This window comes from Paramisgurnus dabryanus, chromosome 20 (assembly GCF_030506205.2).
Source record: "Paramisgurnus dabryanus chromosome 20, PD_genome_1.1, whole genome shotgun sequence".
Taxonomy (NCBI): domain Eukaryota; kingdom Metazoa; phylum Chordata; class Actinopteri; order Cypriniformes; family Cobitidae; genus Paramisgurnus; species Paramisgurnus dabryanus.
In genome coordinates, this window is record NC_133356.1 from 33,216,530 (window position 1) to 33,234,783 (window position 18,254).

Below are 18,254 nucleotides of genomic sequence, written 5' to 3' on the forward strand. Positions count from 1 at the left end.
TGTGCTATGATTCACAAGCCCACGAAGCTGCAATAAAATCGCGTAGTGCAGGACTGTCACCCGTATGGTCGTCCTGTTTGTATGAATGTGGCGCTCTGAGCAATCTTCTGCTTACACGCTGTGAGTCTGACAGGGCTTCGCTTAAGTCTTTATTATAGAGGACGTGAGAGGCTGATAAATGGTCCGCTAAATGGCGTAGGAGTTTCAGGACATGTCAGGCCCCATTGTGCCGTTCTTTATCACGCCTGACCCAAAATCAAACACGCAGGTCGCCCATCTCCTTGGTGACACCGCGGAGCCTCGCTATCGCTTAGCGACTGTTGGGAACAATAGCAGCCTGGAAAAGCACACGATACAAGTAAAGGTCAATCTGAGATGAGGGATGACTGAATACATCCATGGGAAGGCTTGAATGGTGAATTCCTCTAAAATACAAAAGAGCCAACCGACTCCTAAGTCTCTGTTAATAACAATCCACATGAACATGAGATGAATTTATTCAGCCTGAAATTCATTTCTGAAAACAGTGGGAATTTTTTTCTTTAGAAGGAATTCATTAACAGACAGGACTGCAAAATTATCTGGGGGAAATCTAATTGGGATTTTTCTAATCCAAATTCTGAATGTGATTATTATTATTATTATTAAAGAGCTAAAGCTTTGTTGTAGTGGTTTGCACAGCATCAGAAAAACCAAACATAATTCCAGACTAAAATAAACCAATAAAAGAAAACAGCATTACACTATATTTAAAATACAACCCATTCTCATGATTTGCATATAAATAGTCTGCAGTGTGAAAGTCGTGCAATACATACGCCAAATTCAATTTTGTGTGCATGTAATACGCCAGTCCTACCTGTTCACATAACACTGCGCATCTTTTCGTATTGGTTACTTATTTTTTGTTTGTTTTTTAAAACCCACTTCTGAAATACAACCTGTAAGTAGTCTATGTTTTCATATTTAAATAATTTACTAGTGACTATGACTCAAACACAAGTTTTGTGCAATGTAGTGTAGCGCTTGTTGTGTCTATGATGATAAATGCAGACGTGCATTTGTGAATGTTTAGTATCATAATAACCATACTAATCTGTTACGTCCTGCCCAAGCCATGCTGGTAAAGTTGATCGATCAGCTTGCTCATCTGTATTTTACGGATCAGATTCGGCTCGTATTGATAAGGTAGTAAAGACTATGTTAACTTCTGTTAGCATTGCATTGTGAGCTAATCTTCAAAACATGGTAAGGAGCGGCACATTTCCGGCTGAGGTCAGAGGTATTCTATCTTACAGAATGTACTATTTTATACCATTTATTATTAACCTTGGTTTTGTTGTTGGTAAAATACATTTTATATGATTAAAGGTGACTTTGGCATCTTAAAATGACTTTAATTTGAGTAATTTTACTTGATTTAACTGGATTAGATGCAGATTGACTTTCAAATTAAGACTACAATTATTAGCTGGTATATAGGCTACCAGCTGTGTCAGTATCCACCCGTTTCTTGAACGCGTAAGTAAGATGTGACGTATTTCCTTTCCGGTCCGAGATTTCTGTTTTAATTGCCAGCCGGTAGAGGGGTGTAGTGGGAGCACACATAAAACATGATTTAAACAGTTAATATTTACTACACCTGCCATGTATGAACCAGCGTGAGGATGAAATTAAGAAGTGGCTTAATATATGAAGATATATTCAATCATTTCGTGTTATTGATCGGAGGTGACGGGTCTTCAATGAGCAAATATAAAAGCACAGAGACATACCAGTATCTTTACAATGGGAAAGTCAATCGAGTGTTTGTACATGGATTTTACCAAGACTTCGTGTTTTTACCTTTTCAGGGTATGGTTTAAAACAGGGGCGGCGTTTGCGTATGGCAGGGTATGGCAGTTGCCATACCCTAGCATTCAGACAAAACACCAGAAATCAACAGGCTATAATGAAGCTCATTAAAAATAATGTTAAATATTTTCAGTAGAACATATCTGAACATTGGTACATCACTAATATGGATAATTTACGCGTGTGCGCGACTTCATGCTATAATATAGGAACCGACATGTGGATGACATCAACGTGCCGCGAGAGCGGTTTGAAAGCAAACTCTTCCGATGATTTCTCGCCTCACCCTCGCGGTACTTTGATGTCATCAACCTGTCGTTCTTGCAGCGCAGCTTGAATTGTGCAGGAGGTCTCATAATGACCGCTGTTGTTATAATCTTTATTTTCGCAAGTAAACTCCTTTTTTTTTTAACATTCAAACAGACTCATGGTTCTCCCCCACACTCGCGCAATGCATATTGCATACATTATTCCAGAAGTAAAATGATTTGTTCTCTGTGGATAAATAAACATGTTCTCTTACACTGGGAAATTGTATCGCAGTCGAAGTGAATTGTATTAATTATTTGCGCGCGTTTTTGAATATGGCGACTTGTGGAATAAAAACTGCACGACGACAAAAGGTAAGACTTGTTTTTGCATTTAGCCCTGTTTTACTAAGTTTTATTTAGTGTTTTAGTCTTAGTTGGTTGGCTGGGTTAACTACGTGTGCTCTGTCACATCATTAAAAGTCTTTATTGTGTTTTTATAAGTGTTTATTGGCGGCTGTAATGACAAGATTTGTGAAGGGATGTTACAGTATGTTTTGATATTATCTTGTTTTAGTTTATCTGTTGCTGAGTTGCACTTAGTTAAGAATGACAACATTTGAAAATCATTTTAAACAACCATGATTTCTATTTTTGTTTTTCATTTGTATTGCTTCCGTATTGTTGTCAGTATGTGTACATCCGTGCAATAATAGTATGATTTTATACAGGTTGGTGGAGTATGTACACATATGGATATAATGTGGTTTCATAGATTCGTTATTTGAATGGCCTTCTTGTATGAAGAATTTTTGCCATACCCTAGGTTTTCGTGAAACGCCGCCACTGGTTTAAAATGTCACAACTGTCCCTCTGGTGTGAGCTTTTTTTAAATGGCAATTTTTAATGGACTTTTTATTGCGACACGTCAAGCTTCACGCGGCCGACACAGTCAGCAGTATCTTTCTCATTCAACACATTGTAAGTTATTTGAACAAACCATAATAAACATATTAAACTACAACATGTATTAAGTATTGTTTTCGTTTTATGAAAATATTATTACATCGCTTCTTACGCAGGTGGAGACATGAATTTATGAAATTATTTGCTTACTTTTTAAAGTATTTGCTTTTTGATTTAAAACATAACAAAAGTACACGAAAAAACATTACAAATTATTATAAACATTAACTAAGCAGATTATGTCGTATATATTCTGTACTCTAATCGCATTTTTATAATAATATACTGTATAATCAGCATAACCAGCTAAATCAGCATATTTTATCAACATAATATTAGTTGTTTTAAAACAATTGTTGTAATTATTGTTTACTGGTAGTTTCTAGAGATTTCCTGCGTTTGTATTAGCTATTATGGCAACCCCTAACTGCACAAATTATGTCGGTCTTCAATGTTGTTGTACTGATGTGTTTAAGGGACGCTTAACTCGTCATCATGGCAACAGTTTGGGATCAGTCAACTTACAACAGGGTTTGTGTTAGGACTCTGTGAAATAGCAAGTCAGCAGGACAAACTTTATTTTAAAGATGAACGTCTCTCTTGCTCTTATCACTATTTTATTCAGCCCAAGCAGTGTTAAAATGTTTCATTTCTGTGTCAGAAGAAAAAAGTTCAAACAGTCTAGGTGGACACTTTAATCACACCCTTTAAAATCAAGATTTCTTAGGAGGGCATCATAAAATGTGACAGGTGCTATAAAGTTTTAAGTAGGTTTATCCCCTGTCACTTTCTATTTGACTGCTCACACTTTATACGTAACATAACATCAAGCAAGCTATGATTGGTTGCTTTGCATGTCACTCAAACAGCTCCTTCCCAATAGAATGCTGCAGAAATGAAGTATTTTTGTAGGCCAACCTAAAAAGTTAGCGTGACACTGGTTCACTCGACATAAAAACAGTCAATATTTCTGTAGATTTTTGGACTATCAAAAAAATAAGCTTTGTCTAAAAAGGCTTGTTAAAGCACTTCGTTCTTCTTTACAAAGTGCATGAGAGGTTGTGCATCTTCCGTTGCTATGCAACTATGAGCCGCGCTCTCCTTGACATAACGGAATGCGTGATCGGATTTTAATTGCTCATCTGCACCTCAGGTCAATCATATCATTGTCACCATGCGATCAGTTGATCTGATCATCCGGAGAAGATCTGTACCTCTGTGGGGTTACTCTGGTGTTACTCAAAGACAGGGTTGGGTTAGTTCACGCCAAGTCATAGTTTCAATGGCAACACCTCATAAAGGGAGGGAGAGGTGGAGATGTAATGCAACACATATTGAACTATGGATAAGAAAAGGAGTCATCAAGGGCCCAGGTTAAGAAAAGAGGAAAGATTTGGAGAAACATACAAAAGATAAAAAGACTGTATGCTATGGAGCTCATCTCAATATAAGTATAGTGCAAAGTATTATGTTGCTTGCTATGCAGTTACATAACATATATGTTAAATAACAGAAAAACTGGATATTTACAGAAATATTGTCTCAGCAATGGCCCCAAGCCGGTTCGAGACCCCTGTATTAAAGGAACAGTATGTAGGATTGTGGCCAAAACTGATATTGCAATCACAAAACTTGTGGCTAAAACTGGTACTGCAATCACACAGCTGGTGGCCAATACACAACATGACAACACAAACATCAGTTGAGGACTGCCACTCCACTTTTTAAATGACAATATCATGGCCAGACCACTGTTGTCAGTGATATAAGGATTTGAAATGAAAATGATTTCTTAATGTGTAGTGACATATCAGGGCCATTTTATGATTCATTGATATACATTTTTTACATACTGCTCATTTAAACATGTTAAACTGATACTTTGTGGAAAAATGTTTCTTCATGCGTGATGATGATGTTTAAAGTACCAGACAAAGTCTGTAGTCCCATGCAGCAACTTGTCACATGAATAAAAAAAAAACTAAGCGAACTCCTATTATTGCAAAACTGAAATTTAAGCAACTTTCAATTTAAGACCATTTATTCCAGAAGAACCTTTTCAGTAGAATGGAAATGATTGTAATAATTAAAAACCAGCAACAGTTTGATCCAGGGCACTTCACAGATTTCCCAACAGGGCCAAAATGAAAGTGCACTGAATGTTTTACCTTGTTCTCATACTGGATACATTCCAGGTCTATATGAAGAGGTCTGTGGTGGTCCATGGTAACCGGGTTTGAATAGCACATCTCCTAACCTCTATATACACTCACAGAACAAACACTCACAAAAACTTTCTTTTTTTTTTTTGCTTAATGCAGCCTCGTGAGAACCAAATTCTTCTTAGGGTTTCAGAGACAGGGCCCACAAATAAAACAAACAGACAGCCAACTTTTATGAAAGATATTTCAGAAAAAAACTTTGTTTGCCTGAAGACACAGCTTCTAGAGTATTCATCACAGACTGCAGCACACACTCGACATAAAATATAAACCAGTGCATTGAAAGACAGACAACACATTCCTGTTCAAGAACTGAGCCGAAAACAAGAGTAGAGTACAGTAGGGTTATTTCAGCATGTGCTTGTGTTTCTAACACCTGTAGTCACTGTCAGTGCCTCAACAAAACACCGAGAGCTCAGACATGAACAGAATATGAATAATGCGCTGACATCCAACATAACAATTACAGTGACACAAACACCTTACATACTAAATACAGCAGCGTTATCACATAAAGCAGACAAACCAGTGTGTTTAACAGAGCTGTTTATAATGATAAAGTTACACATGTTGATTCATCTCCATCAATCCTGCCGCCCGGAGACTGAAGCTCCTCTATTGTGAATATTTACACAGTGAATCCTGTCTATGAATAATTAAAGAGAGTGAAATATAGAAACTGTTGTACATACACAGATAACCCTGTCTGTGTTTGCCCTCTTTTATCTCTCGCTCTCTCGCTCTCTGTCCCACTTGTTCTGAATATTTCACAATGTTTTTCTCTTTGGTTTTAAGTACATTCAGATGGGTTTAAAGTGTTCCTGTGCAATTAACATCAGAAACTAATCTTGAAATCTTTTGCCCTCTAATAGCATATTTCCAACATTAAACAACAGATTCTCTGTTTCTATAAAGTCCTGATAACTGACATGTTTCAGTGGAGCTACTGTGTTTTATATCTGTGCACATTTGGTTAACCATACTGTGATCCATGACATGAAATCTATCAGAGATCTTTCTAGTTACATGTAGGTGTTGTAGCCTGGTTTATATAACTAGAATTACCACCTTTTACGCAAATTAACCATGGTTTTAATGTGGTAAAAATGTAGTAACCATGTTTTTTTGGTGTATACTATCAGCAAAATTATGGTTTTACTACACTAACCATGGTTTAACTGTGGTTTTTGAAAACCATGTTTGTCAAAACCATGGTTATTTTGTGGTAACCATGGTTTTACGACACTAACCATGGTTTTTTGGTTTTAACTGTAGTAAAACCATGGTTAATTTTCGTAAGGGACAAACAACTGTTGGTGCAAAAAGTTGTGACATTAAGGAGCTATGTTATCTGATATAACCATTAAAGTTACTTATATTGGTGCAGGTTACTTCAATCATATTAAATCTTTCAAATGAAACAAGTTCACGTTTATATGTTGTGGCATTACGCAGATGTTTAGATGCCCTGAAACCACATGAAATCATGAAAGCAGCCAACAACAGATGAATCAGCCAAAACAAACGTGAGAAATGTTTCAAAACTTATTTTGTTGATATGAACCACCATCTTGAAGCAATTGTAAACCAGCAAGCATCATCTATAATTCGCCCGCAGGGTCGTATCTACTGAACTAAAATGATCATCAGGTCATACCAAACACGTGAACACCAAGCCAGAATATAAAGAAACCAAAGACTTACAGTCTGGACAGAGCCTCGTTCTTCTGAAACAAAAGTTCAGGAAACTGCTGAAGTTGGTTCTTGTTCAGACGCCTTTGAGAAAAATAGAGACAAACACAGACTGAGCAAACATTGTGTGAATGCATTAAGATGAGAATAGACAGCAGTCAGGAAACTCAGATTTACAATCACAGCATTATTTTGGGATAAGAGCTCAGAATTTGACCGGTTCTGACCTAATGAACTAAAGATAACCACACAGAATAAAGAATATGGATCGTTTCACCCTATTTATACTCATGATACGTGTGAACAATAATGTGAATATTATTACTTTTAAAACATGTATATAACCTCAGAACATCTGTCCCTAAGGTTTTCTATTGTATCTCAGTAAAAGCCCAAACACAACAGGAACACCTCCTCATAACACTTACAGTCTCTCCAGCTCTCTCATGTCATCAAACGCCCCACGCTCCACACTAATGATCTGATTCTCCATCAGCTGCCTGTTTAAAGAAGAGACGTCTGATCAGAAAACTCCAACAGGTGAAATATGAGGAAAAAAAGAGTCTCCTGCATCTCAGACGTTTCTGTCGGGAGGAATCATCAATCAACCTGAATCTGTCTCACATACAGTACAGTACAGTACAGTGTGTCTCCTCAAGTGTTTTACAAGAGATCTCAACATCGTCAAAGCTCAGAGATTTTAATAAAACTTAACTATATCGTGAACTTGATTATAAATGTATTAACAACTGTCACATGCACATTAAATGTCCTTGTGAGGACAAAACATCTAATGATTTAAAACGAAACATCCGTCTCTAAATGAAAGAGTAATACCTGAGCGATAAAGTTTTCCTCTAGGTCCAAAATCATGTCATTCAGAAGAAATGTCATTCAATAAGAAAGATGAAACTTACAGAACCCTGAGGTACTTGAGTCCAGAAAAGTCATTTCTGTTGATGCGTGTCAGGTTGTTCCCATTCAGTTCCCTGGAAAAGAAACGCACAGTTATGGCTAAATGTATTGTTTTATCTCTATCCAGGTCAAGATATAACAGTAATGATTTTAACATTAATGACAGTGTGGTAACATTTACATTTAGTATGTGAAGTCACTGAGCACTTTATCACAGATCGCCTGTACATCTCCTTATGTGTGGGTTTACCACGACAATGCTGCAATTCATCAATTCAGAGCTTTATTTAATGAAAAACAGATTATAGCCAGGGTAGTTGGTATATTTCTGTAATAATATTCCAAGTAAAAGTATTCCGATTAACACAAATAATACACATTGTTGAACCTGGAGGCAGATGATCTATAACCACAGAAGAACACAGAAAGCAAAGCAGGACAGCTGGAGATTAAATAAACATAAAGTCTGGTCTGATGAATCTGAGTTTCTGCAGAGGCACACAGATTGAAGGCTCACAGACCCAACAGTTTAAGCTGGTAGTGATCATATAAGGATGTAAAGAATTATTTCTTGATGTGCTTTCAGCCTGTTTGAACACAAAAAACTTCCCACAGCTGGATGCACACCTTCATGGATACAAGTGACCCATCTTCCAGAAAAATGTCACCAATTAAACATTGTCTCAAACTTTTCTTCACTATTCTTCTTATTCTGGATAATTTCCGGAGATTTCTGACACATGATGTGACTAAAGACTGAAACCATGATGTAAACATGCAACAATGGCTATGATAACACTGACTTAACTGTCTTATATGTAGACATTATGTGAACATAAAGCATCTGATTTTTGTGGCAAGATTGCACATCATTTTTTAAATTCCTGCAAGTTCATGATCTGCAGAACTGTATTCACTATAATACGTACATTTACATTTATGCATTTGGCAGAGGCTTTCATCCTAAGCGACTTATACTGAAAAATGTATACCTAGAAATGAGCTATGTGTGTTCCCTTGGATTGAACCCTTGACCTTTTTATGCTGTTAACACAACGCTCTACCACTGAGGTATACAGAAGCATGTCGGTACAATTAACAAATGAATCCAGAAAACGGCCTTATAACACGCAACAGTGAATGCACATTCAGCAGAATGACTGGTCTGCTGGTGAAATCTGACTGTTTGTGAGATAAAGACACAGAGAAAGACCTGACAGCGGCCTTCACAGCTTATGAACCAATCAGAAGACATCTCAGCAGGAGTGAAATGTACAACACCAACTGTTAGTTTATAATAATCACCCACTTTTTCCAAAATCCTGCTTACAGACACACTAAAGCCCTTTTCACATTCAGATTACGGAAAATAGATGCGTCTGGGATTTTTCCGAGATCATTGATTTTTGGTTCTTTCACACTGCCAATGATTTTCAGAAATCTGTGCGTGCATTCACACACATACAATTTTCTCTTAAGAAAGCATGCGCGTGCATTTTTGTTTATGACAAGATCATAAGGAGCGCGTGATGCGCTGTTCTGTCATGCTGGTGAATGATCTAAACTTCAGTGTCAAACGTTACAATAAGAGGTCTTCCAGGGTCCACTTAGATCCGAAAACCAGAGGTCTGACACGAGACCCGATCGGTTCGAGTCTAAGGGTGTTTTCACATCTGTAGTTAGAATCATTTGGTCGGGACAAAAAGCAAAAAATGATACATTGTAGCTTTTTAGCAGTTTTGGTTCCTTTTTACACCACACTGATTGCTCTGGTCCGCACCAATTGAAATGAACCAAAATTCTGTCATGTGATAAGATCAACATCACTCATTGGCCATATGTATTTGAACGTATTTCCTAAACTGCTTCTCGATTGGTCAGAATCAACGTGCTTGGAATTCCAATGGAACCCCGGAAGTAAACAAAAAGGAGGCAAATACAGCAGACACCATGGACATACGACTGCGTGCTGTAATTATGTCCATGGTTGTTAAAGTTTGTATACAGCGCTCTAGACAAACTGTTCATTTTCAGAATGAATCGCGGATGCGGCTTGAAAACAACGTTTTAATGCACTACAAACGGCGAAGACACCAAATTTCTGAGGCTCCACCCGCACCTCTTTGCATTTACGGCAACTGGTTAAGTCCAAAATGTACAGTACTTTTGCAGTTAGGTCGGTTCAATCTACGATCATGTTGTCACCACAAACTAATCACTCTAGAGTTCGTTTGAAAGCGTAACAAGACCACCTCTTCAAGGAGGTCTCGGTCCGTTTGTTTGGTCCACCTTTGGTGCGCACCAGAGTTGGATTGCTGCATTCTTACTTGCCCAAATGAACCGCACCAATCGAACTGTTCAACTGAACTGTTCAACTGAACTAAATGAGGCAGGTCGGAAAACACCCAATTTTCACGTGTGCCTCAGACACGGGTTGGGTATAATAATAGTGGCATCGTGTCTCGGGTAATTTAAAAATGAATGTGTTTGTGCCGAACAGACCCGAGACGACCCAAACTTAGGGGGTGCGTCGATGTCCTTTTCCCACCCCTCCTCCATTTGCCAAGAGCGCTTGCGACATTGTGTGGGTGGCGGTAGGTTAATTGCATTACCTATGAAAATAAATGGATCAGTGGGTCAACTTGGTTGCAAGGCCAACGGGGTTGCAGACTGCACACACGTCGGTGTGTTACATTCGGGTCCAGTCATGTAAAAAAAATTGCCAATACTTTGTGGACAGAATCGGGTCTAATCTTCTTGGGTTTGCCTCGGGTCTTTCTTAAATTTTGGGTTGGGTACATTTCTTTGGACACGAGAAGACCACTAGTGACGATCTCTCTGATCTCTGCTTCAGTCCAGTTTGCTGAAATTTCTTCTTGTGAATGTTGATCTGCGTTTTAATCCCTGTGTCAAAGAGCTGAACCATAACTTCTTGTTGCGATGACACCCGCGTCCTCACTACGGCACGCCCCTTACCACATTGTTTCTACCTCTTGTTCAAACAGAATGCTTTCCGTAAATGGTACATCAATGTTACTAAGTCCTCTTCACGGGAGCGATCCCAGAACATTTACAGAACTATCTGTGTTCACACAGAAGCCTCTCTGACAATTTTACGGAAAATATTCAGGGACCAAAGTGCTGTGTGAATGGGATTTAAGTCCTTTATCTGTAAATCCAACATCAGCATCTCTTTCATTCTCTACAGTCATTAGTATCTATAACCCTCTGAGGTCCATTATATCCTCTATGAATCAGAGTATTTCATTTCTGTTAGCATGAGTTTTATCTACACTAGTTAACATTTAAAGTTGATCAAAACCTTATATTAAAGTCTTAATTCCAATACCCATTCTTGTCTTAGGACAACTTTGATGAATGTTTTTGATGCACTTCAAATGCTGACTAGTGTACATTCAGTAGGTAAATGTACTTGTATGTAAATCTCTCTCAGTTTAACTCATCAGACCTGAGGAATCTGGGTAGCACCAAACACCGACCCGTCCATTGACGGCTGTTTGTCAAATATCCTTTGTTATTATTAACCTTCCCATCACACCTGGCAGAAAACGCTCAAAATAAGATCCACACGTCATCGTTCCAACAGATCCAACAAAACACTTGTGTACCGTTTTTGCTTTGTAAGTTATATTTCATTATTCTTAATTTGATTATGGATCTCTAAAATGTATTTTGAAATGTAAATTGGTTTTATGAATGTTAGTTATATATATATATATGCTTTTGTTTGTGAATGTGAAACAGCTTAAGCATTTGTGAATGAGATTTTGTGAAAGTATTTATTAAGTGACTCTGACTCTGTGATTTATACACACACACGCAGTATTGCTGCCCAAAAACACTGTGGGTTACTCGCAAATGTCTGCTCATTACTGTAGACTAAACATATGTTTCTTTTTTGTTGTAAAGCTCTTGTCCAATCACTAAGAGAAACACACATACCCAAATCTCTCATGAATACTGAATCCAAAGTCATGAACTTTCTATTGGGTCTAATGACCACTCATGGGACCACAGCAGAACAGAGAGATTGTAGACAGATGTATACACAGATGCGCAGGCAGACGGGAATAAATAACTGGCTGCTACGAGTTAGCCAAGAACATAACCGGATTAAAAAAATGAAATGAAAATATTTACAGAGTGAGCAGCAAAAGACAGACGTCTATGATTTCAACATATGAGAAAATCAAGAATGAGAAAAGAATAAGCAAAATAAAACTTAGTGAAGTCGTGCCGCATTACCACCTTAGTGTGCATTATTTTCAAACATCCGTCGATTATTCCTTACATAACATCTTTTGTTCAATAGACTTTAAAACCTTGTATTTGATTTGAGTGATTCTTTAGTGCAGTATTGAATATGGATGTTATATTAACACACATACAGGTAAAGCTATCAGGTGCTCATTATTACTGTGATGTTATATCACTTGTTAGTCTCTGTCATCATCATATTCACACAATGTGCAGTCTCTTGTGTTTCAGATGTTTTGTCAATTAGAAATGAGAGGAATAATTTGTTTTCAAGAAACAGAAGCAATGTTACATCATTCATTTAAGTCATTCTCTCATCCAATCATAACACAGCTTGAAATCTCTAACATCTGTTATTCATTGTATCCATGTGCCAGAGTTTAAAATTAGAAGCTAATTCTAAAAGAAAAGTATTTCATCACACAAAGAAAAGTAATTACAACAATTAACTAAGGAAAGTAAGAACAAATCAGGTCTGCAAAAAGGCCAGAACAGATCTGAAAGCAAAAGAGGGTTGCAAATCCACTATGGTAACATGGTGTCCTTGTAGAAAAGTTAACAAGGTGACAATGTATTGATGTTTTAAATAACTGAACAAGTTTTTAAAGCTCCCGTTCTTCCTGTGTTTTTGAAGCTTTGATTGTGTTTACTGTGCACAATATAACATGATGTGTTCATGTTTCACGTGTAAAAAACACATTTTTTTCACACAATTTACTTATCTGTATACCGCTGTTTTCACTGTCCTAAAAACAGGCTGATGTCTTTCTTGTGATCTAACACAATTGATCACTGATCTAACACAAGTAATCTAATCTAACACAAGTGATCAAGGATCTAACACAAGTGATCTTCTTCTTCGTCCTTTATTTCTTAACGCCATTCCAGCATGTACGGCTATATTCATGGCGAGAACCAGGTAATCCATACACAAGTTTATTCAGACAAGTTGATTTATACACAAGTTGGGGGAGGGACAATTTGGTATCTCCAATTTGCCTAACTTGCGTGTTTTTGGCCTGTGGGAGGAACCCGGAGTGCCTGGAGTAAACCCACGCTGACACAGGGAGAACATGCAGCACAAGTGATCTAACACAACTGATCACTGATCTAACACAAGTGATCTAACACAAGTGATTTAACCCAACGGATCACTGATCTAACACAAGTGATCTAACACAAGTGATCACGGATCTAACACAAGTGATCTAACACAACTGATCACTGATATAACACAACTGATCATTGATCTAACACAGCTGATCACTGATCAAACACAGCTGATCACTGATCAAACACAGCTGATCACTGATCAAACACAGCTGATCACTGATTAAACATAACTGATCACTGATCTAACCCAACGGATCACTGATCTAACACAAGTGATCACGGATCTAACACAAGTGATCTAACACAACTGATCACTGATCTAACACAAGTGATCTAACACAAGTGATTTAACCCAACGGATCACTGATCTAACACAAGTGATCTAACACAAGTGATCACGGATCTAACACAAGTGATCTAACACAACTGATCACTGATATAACACAACTGATCATTGATCTAACACAGCTGATCACTGATCAAACACAGCTGATCACTGATCAAACACAGCTGATCACTGATCAAACACAGCTGATCACTGATTAAACATAACTGATCACTGATCTAACCCAACGGATCACTGATCTAACACAAGTGATCACGGATCTAACACAAGTGATCTAACACAACTGATCACTGATCTAACACAAGTGATCTAACACAAGTGATTTAACCCAACGGATCACTGATCTAACACAAGTGATCTAACACAAGTGATCACGAATCTAACACAAGTGATCTAACACAACTGATCACTGATCTAACACAACTGATCACTGATATAACACAACTGATCACTGATCTAACACAGCTGATCACTGATCAAACACAGCTGATCACTGATCAAACACAACTGATCACTGATCTAACCCAACGGATCACTGATCTAACACAAGTGATCACGGATCTAACACAACTGATCACTGATATAACACAACTGATCACTGATCTAACACAGCTGATCACTGATCAAACACAGCTGATCACTGATCAAACATAACTGATCACTGATTTAACCCAACGGATCACTGATCTAACACAAGTGATCACGGATCTAACACAAGTGATCTAACACAACTGATCACTGATCTAACACAAGTGATCTAACACAAGTGATTTAACCCAACGGATCACTGATCTAACACAAGTGACCTAACACAAGTGATCACGGATCTAACACAAGTGATCTAACACAACTGATCACTGATCTAACACAACTGATCTCTGATATAACACAACTGATCACTGATCTAACACAGCTGATCACTGATCAAACACAGCTGATCACTGATCAAACACAACTGATCACTGATCTAACACAACTTATCACTGATATAACACAACTGATCACTGATCTAACACAACTGATCACTGATCAAACACAACTGATCACTGATATAACACAACTGATCACTAATCTAAGACAAGTGATCTAACACAATTGATCTAACACAACTTATCACTGATATAACACAACTGATCACTGATCTAACACAACTGATCACTGATCTAACACAACTGATCACTGATCAAACACAACTGATCACTGATCAAACACAACTGATCACTGATATAACACAAGTGATCTAACACAAGTGATCTAACACAACGTATCACTGATATAACACAACTGATCACTGATCTAACACAACTGATCACTGATCAAACACAACTGATCACTGATATAACACAACTGATCACAGATCTAACACAAGTGATCTAACACAAGTTACTATGCCTGCAAAACCGTGAGCGATGCATATGTGGGGCATGACTGTATGAAGAGATTGTCCTTGCTAAAGGTGAGTGTTCCCTGTGTGATGTACCTGTGCAGATAAAACCTCCTTGCAGAAGGGTGAACCCTACATGTGGGACGTGTGTCTGTGCTAACAGATCATTGTTTGTATGTAATGTGCTTGCAATACATAAATAAATAGTTGAGCAGATCCAGTACAGCGATATAGGCCCATAAACACAGAACTGTATAACAGCATGCTTATCTTTCACACTGACATATGAAATAAAAACAAGATCACATGAGAGATAAGCTACATCACACTTACCACATTACTGAGTGAATGTTACTGTATTTTATCAGATGTTTGTATTTAAATAATCACAATATTTCCTATTGAACATTTATTGAAAAAAAATATAGTATATTTCATCATCTGTTGAGTTTAGTTTAGTTATACTGAAATTATCATTAAAGTGTTGATTAGCTTTTTTCAAACACAATGTTTATCAAAGTGTAATGTTTGGGCATTCTGAATCTTCAACTTTCTTCAAACTCCAAAGTGCGCATTTACAATATTGAATACCAATGCATTTGGCAATGGCTTATTATTTGCCAAATAAATAAATAAAATCAATGCATTGACATCCCATTTATGATTTATATGTTAAGAAATGTATGTAAATCATCAAGCACTGTACAACTGAACAAATTGAATGTCTGCTTTGCATCTGCCATGAGTAAAACATAAAGCGTGCTCATTATAACTCTGAGTTTAAAGTCTGCTGCTGGAAAAGTGCCATGTCTGTTTCTGTCAGAAGAACACAAGCACTTATTATCCAGCTGATGAATTAAACTAGAAAGCAGAGCTTTATGGAATGTCTTTGATACCCTAACACAGGACTTTAACACAATTATTGAGCTTTAATTGGTCTGCATCCATCAGGACTCATAGGAACAAATGGGCGCAGAAATCATCTTGAGACAGGATTCACGTGTGATTCATTAACCATCAATTCCATCAAGTGAATGATCGCATGTAAATAAATCTGTCTGATGAAAACATTCATCATATGTAAAGAGTCACAGGGAGTGCACCTATCCTAGCATATCTCCAGCACGTCCTGTATGCCATTCCCATTAACTGTAGTGGAGTAAACTTCAACTGAAGTAAACATTTTCCAAAATAAAATCCTTTTGACAGAGAACAGATATTTGAAAAAAATGTACTTTAGTACAGTAACAAATACTGTTCACCACTGCCCATAAAAGTTAAAGGAGGACACGCGTCCATCTTAAACAATTTTCTGCAATGTGATGGAGCAGCACAAATAACTCTCACCCGATAAAAGCCCTACAATCTAATTTTATATCGGTTATGAGATTTATTAGCGAGATCCAGCAGTAAAGCCTATAATGTTTCTCGCTCGCCAAGCCTCACTTCACTTTCAAGACAATCAATAAGCAATCAGTGAGAAGGACTTTTGGCCAGCATGGAGAATTCTTGAGTACATCGGTGCCGGAGTTCAGAGCGCTCCGGGCGATCGCTCCAGTTTAAAGAGAATTCTCGATCAGATCACTCGCGCTGGACACATCGGCACTGTTTGATCTCAAGCACTGCAGTTTCCTAAGTGTATATAAATAGATGCATTAGCAAAGATGAAACGAGCAGAACTGAATCTCTGGACATCTGCTTCAGAACTCAGAAGCTGGGACATGAAATTAATTCAGCACACATAGAAAAAGATTGAGACTGATGTGTGTCACCGAGCAAGCATGAAAATATTCATCTTCTGTACGCTGTTTTTGTCACCTGACCTTTTCTGCTCTATTCTTGCTCAGAAAACAAAAGGTGAAGGTCAGGGTCTATAATGGAAAAGAGCTTCGCTGTGTGTTTGGATGGGACAGGAATGTCAATAAATTGTAATCTAATGTCATCCTTATCACAGTTACCATTGGAACAATGCTTTTGAATCACCCCACCATCTAACGGCTTTGCAAAATAAAGCATACGTTTACAAAGCCCATGGGGATATATGTGTTGAAGTGGCTAGAATAGTTCTGTTGTGTCAAACTTCACCTCCACATGATGAACACCTCATATCTGAATACTGATCTAGCTCACTGACACATGATGTATTTGAGTAATGTAGGTCTGATGTGTGATCACTGCTTGGACTTTGACACAATTTAAAAGGACAATTTCCTAAAATGTAGTGTTTTCCCACCCACCTAAACGACAAGGGTTCTGAATGCACGACAAGGGTAATGAATAACATGAATCAGATATGGACAGGTTCCTTCAGTGTGTTTCTTAAAGATAAGATCGTGTATATGATTCATCATGACATTATCAGAGCAAGTACAGAATTTTGAAGTCCTTACATTAGCCAGATGAGTTCTGAGCAGATGAAAGAGTTCACAGTGAAACACAAAGTTTATCACCTTGGGTAAATCACGAGTGCCCATACAGTGTGCCGCGTGCTAAGTGTACCTGTCCGGGATGGCAGAATCTCACTGAGCTATTGTTCTCATTCAAATCGTACCGACGCAGCCAACCGCCCCCCAACACACAGCCACTCATTTTCAGATGTACTGAGAGTGTCTACTCACAGCCTCTCTGTGTTTCTGGGTATATTCCTGGGCACGGTTTTGAGCCCGAGCCCGTGGCAGTCCACCGTGGTACCGCTGCACGCGCAGAGCGCCGGGCACGCCGTGGCGCAACCGCTGAGCGCAGCCGCGCACAGCAGCAGTGTGTGGACGTGTGCCAGTCTGCCTCCACCTTTCGCGGGCATGATCGCCTTCAAGCTTGTCTCCTCTCTCAAGATCCTCAAAAACTCTCCTGTTCTCGGCGGAGTTGCGTTGCGTTCCTGGCTCCGCGTAACGCGCCTGCGTCTCCTCGGTGGCGCACTGTCGTCTGACTGAAGAACGGGGGAAATGGAACACTAACAAAAAATCTCTCTGCTTCCCTCTTACACACGCACAGCAGTAATCCATCACAAGCATCTACAAATAGCAGTTCCAGGACTCCTCCCACCCCCCTACTCTCTCTCTCTCTCTCTCTCACACACACACACCCCTCCCCATCAAAGAGCAGCCCGTCTCCCCCACCCCACCCCTCCGAAAACCTTAAACTCCCCTTATTCCCTGTGTCGGGCTCACGGGAACGATCGTCTCCCCGCATGGCACAGCGCGGCCCCGTCCTCCGGCGACGGCTCCTTTCAAGAGACC

At 38.6% G+C, this 18,254-nt stretch overlaps 1 protein-coding gene across 1 annotated transcript in view; it reads right to left on the bottom strand.

The window, feature by feature from the left end:
- slit1a (slit homolog 1a (Drosophila)) overlaps positions 1-18,050 on the bottom strand; it is a 60,274-nt gene extending 42,224 nt beyond the window's left edge. Inside the window, exons 1-4 of the mRNA XM_065249725.2 lie at positions 17,637-18,050; positions 7,900-7,971; positions 7,411-7,482; positions 6,995-7,066 (exon numbers count right to left, since the gene is read on the bottom strand). Coding sequence (XP_065105797.1) covers positions 6,995-7,066; positions 7,411-7,482; positions 7,900-7,971; positions 17,637-17,818 — 398 coding nt within the window. The 5' untranslated portion in view covers positions 17,819-18,050. The remainder of the gene's footprint in view (positions 1-6,994; positions 7,067-7,410; positions 7,483-7,899; positions 7,972-17,636) is intronic.
- Between the last annotated feature and the right edge of the window lie 204 nt (positions 18,051-18,254).